General features: G+C 22.7%; 1 protein-coding gene across 1 annotated transcript; it reads left to right on the plus strand.

The window, feature by feature from the left end:
* Positions 1 to 1671: 1671 nt before the first annotated feature.
* Positions 1672 to 3552, plus strand: LOC112594730 (AKT-interacting protein-like). Its single transcript, XM_025339688.1, has 6 exons — positions 1672 to 1680; positions 1768 to 1943; positions 2502 to 2566; positions 2629 to 2920; positions 2980 to 3157; positions 3412 to 3552. Exons 1-6 carry the CDS (start codon positions 1678 to 1680, stop codon positions 3487 to 3489), a joined length of 792 nt encoding a protein of 263 aa, XP_025195473.1. The 5' UTR covers positions 1672 to 1677; the 3' UTR covers positions 3490 to 3552.
* The last annotated feature ends 751 nt before the right edge of the window (positions 3553 to 4303 follow it).

A 4303-nucleotide genomic window follows, 5' to 3' on the forward strand; every position in this document is an offset into this window, starting at 1 on the left:
CGGTACTTGGATGATACTACTTTCTGTTTTAAAATAAAAAGTAAAATGATTTAACCAGAAATGATTCTTATGTTATAATAGTGAAAATATTCGATAATAAATTTAAAGTTATTTGAAATGAAAAGTACGATTATTTGAATTTTTAAATATATTCTTGAGTTTTTTTAAACGTTTCAACGTTTTGTAAAACATTACAGTGGTGTTATAAGAACAAAAATGTGTTGACTGTTGGCATATGGCTATCAACATAAACTGTATTGTTTAGTCGGCTATCTAGTTGTTTTATGTATTTGTATATTTTATACCATGTGTTAAAAAAATATCATAGGATAAAATCACGTTGAAGACATTAGTTAATTAATGATATTTTAACAACTTCATCGACTGTTTTAATCTACTAGGTAGATATCTAAAATTGGTTTTCGTGGACCATGTAGAAACACAACGAACTTAGATCTTTTCGTAACTCCTAAGTTTAATACCAATAGGCAATAGTGAACATGATACATTTTTTTCAAAAGCTTTTGTTTTGGCCAATCGAATTAAATTATTTTGTATTTCCTTGTAACATATTTAGATATAAGGCTTTAGAATTAATAAAATTATTTAATATTTATTGTGATAAAATAAATTAATAATTTTTATATACTTCTACTTCTCTTTTATACATGTTTTTATTGTTACAATAGTTTTATAATCTTGGAAAAAGGACAAAGCCCATCAATATGTATAAATAAATGAATAAAGATATTCTACTATGATACCTACATTGGTCATTGAACTGTTAAATAATATAATTATTTTCAGAAGACTCCCGTTAATTAAGGTTTGATGGAACCAAGTTTTAAAATATATATAAATACGGTTTGAACATTTAAAACAATTTAAATTAATTATTCGTAAATATAAAATTAAAAATATATATATATGCACATACAATTGAATTGGAAAAATAGGTTTGAAAATGATTGATGATTTTTTTCTTTTTAGTATTTCGTATTTGAGTTAACCGAATATTCGTATTAGTGATGTTTGGATAAGCGAGTCTCTAATTCAATAGGTGGATAAAACAAAATATAATACCTACCATAGTCTTAACTCTTAGATTATTAGTACAATTGTATAGACAGTGTTATAATTATACATATTAGACAATATCCTCGACTTGTAATAGCATGGAAATTATCTTCCAATTTCTAACTTCTTTACTTCAAAAACTAACACATTTAAAATTTTTAAATTTAATAAATAAAAAATAAAAATAATAATATCCAGTGATAATATAGATCTGTATCATCAGAATTATTATCCATGGAGATTCTATTTTAGTCCATAACATGATATATTATTATCAATTATCATATGTTTATGATAACAAATATATAATAAAAAATTGAACATAGTCTTAGAAAAAGAACCAAATAGATACATTCAAATCATTCAATATAAATATAATTTTTTTTTAAATTGTGTAATTAAACAACATTTATACATAGCTAAATGAAAAATTATTTTTTAATAACTAATAATTATAATGTTTTTATACTTCATTTGTAAAATACATAAAATAAATTTTCAATGACATTTTAACTATATTTTTATTAGTGTTAATTAAATATATTTAATTAAATTTTAAAACAATAATCATAAATACAAGCTGATTATAATTAATTTAAAATGGTGAATAATATATTACAACCTCTATAACTTAATAACATTTAGTTTATTGTTATTTTCACTACTAATATATATTTAATTCTTAATTAGTCTGGAAACAATGATGATGCATTCCATCGTACTGGATCATTTCGCCGTGTTTTACCTCCTGGAAATGATACAACTGGTATAAGTGGTATAGCAGTAAAATCTACAAACACTAATAACTCCTATATTAATGCAAATTATGTTCCTTTTTTTCTTGAGTATACTCTCATGTCTGAATTGTAAGTAAAAAAAAGTTAATTAATACATACATTCCTATATCTTTTGAACAAATTCTATACAAATCGCATGTATTAATACACAAAATCCCAAAGTTAGATTATACATATAACATATCATTGGACATTGGTGAAATCAGTAGTGTGCTGAACAATTTTTAGACACTACGCAAACTACCATTTGACCGTCTATGCACTTATAGTTTTTAATCTTTATAAATATTTTTGTTTTTTACTGAATAGAAAAAATGTTATTATTAAAAACTTTTTATTTAAATGTATTGCTTGGTACCTTCATCTTAGTCTTGAGACAATTGCCTCAAAAATTTTATTTTAATATGCCCCTGATTTAAGTTATTTTGTAGTTAAATAGTGAAAATTGGAAGTATCGCAGATTATTTACAACGAAGTATAATATTATGAGTATAGTAAAGTGGTGATGGGTTTAGTGGCGAATATTGTCTTTTTTATATACTGAGAATTATTTTGAAGCCTCTGTTAGTGCATACATAAATATATAAATGTTCAATTAATTAATTATTGTCATTAATTTAATTTCAGTAATATTTTAAGCAAAAAATTAATACCAGGAGTATATGTTATACCAGCAGATAAAACTCCATTCAGTAAGCAAAAGTTATATAATCAATATTGACTAAAATATTATTAATTTTATATTGTGTTTCAGTATGGTTTGGAGTGATTTTCCCAAGGTACGGACTTTATAAAAATGGAGTCTTCCGTTTTCGTTTACTCATAGATAGTAATTGGCCAAATTGTGATTGTCCCAAAGTAATATTTGAGACACCACTATTTCATCCATTGGTCAATCCAAGTACCGGTGAAATGAGTATTCAATATCATTTTCCAGAATGGAAAAAAGGAGTTAGTCGTATTTGGCATGTAATAGATCATGTATCAAAATCATTTTATGATATACCTAAGACTAAAACTCCTGAAAATCCAGAAGCTGCAGAATTGTAAATTTTATACTAGGTACTTAATTTTAGTCAATAATTTAATGACAATTTATGTTTAGATTGAAAACAGATAATGAAAAGTATATGAAAAAATGTGAAGATTGTGTAAAACAAAGTCAAATTGATATATATAAGCAACCTATACATTCAGAGGATATTGATTCAAATTATTTGTTATTTGATGTTTATGATGAAGAAATTCATGGAACTATAAGACGTTCATGGCTTCAACAAAAAGTTTGTAATTTATTGAATAAATCTTAAATGTCTAATGGTTTCAATTAATTGAACATATAAAGGTTAATAATACAATGAACTTATGTCCAGAATTCCCACTAGAATCTAACTACAAATGTTTAATCATTGAATACCAAAATTATTTATTAATAGACTACCTTATAATAATATATCATTTATAGTACACCATTAATTGATTTTTTTTTAATCAAAATAAATATTTATGATATACATCAATTATTTTATTTTTTTAGGAAAATGACAACAAAACTCAACGTTTATCTTGGGTACAACCTGGATCATTAGAACCATTTTCTCGGTCAAATACGTAAAAATTAAATTTTTAAATTTAATAACAATCAACAAAAGTATTAATATTTTAATTAAATAAGATATGTAATAAATGTTAAAGTTATTTTCACATTGCAATATGTTATAATTATTCTAAGTATAAAAATCTTAGATTTATTTTAAGATTTCTAGATAATTATATAATATAGTATTTATTTTTGAAAATTGAAGTATTACAATTAGTAATTAACATTATAAGAGATAAAATATACTATTATATTATCATCTTTAACTGTGATAATTAATAAAATATGGTACTTAATTTACATAAAGTCTTTATAAAAAAATAGTTCAATCATAAGTATTTTAAATTATGAAAATATAGTGAAAATTTATTAAACAAATATTTTTTTTTAGAAACTTAATTAATTTAAAACATAATATGGTTATGTATCAATTACATAATATGAAAAACACATATTCTATGTATGATGCACATTGTACGTTATACATCCTTCTTGGGACTCTAGTCACAGCCTACAAATACTTGACTAACATTTAGGGCGATTGATATTATTTATTTATAGTAAAAAAAAATATATATATATATTATTATTAATTATTCATACACAGAAAAAAATTGTATACATGTATTTTGTGAACTAATTTTTACATTAAGTTCTAAACTTACATAAGTAATATACTACTTATTTTGAGAACTAATGAAATTATTGCATATGTTTTCATTTTTTTTTTTTTATAAATAACAGACCTACCTAAATGTTTTATTATATAAGTGATATAACATTTTTTTTTTTTTTAAGCAATATTATATAATGATCTACAAATAAGTTT

The sequence above is a fragment of the Melanaphis sacchari genome, unplaced genomic scaffold (genome assembly GCF_002803265.2).
Source record: "Melanaphis sacchari strain LSU unplaced genomic scaffold, SCAv2.0 Contig0_pilon_pilon, whole genome shotgun sequence".
Lineage (NCBI taxonomy): Eukaryota > Metazoa > Arthropoda > Insecta > Hemiptera > Aphididae > Melanaphis > Melanaphis sacchari.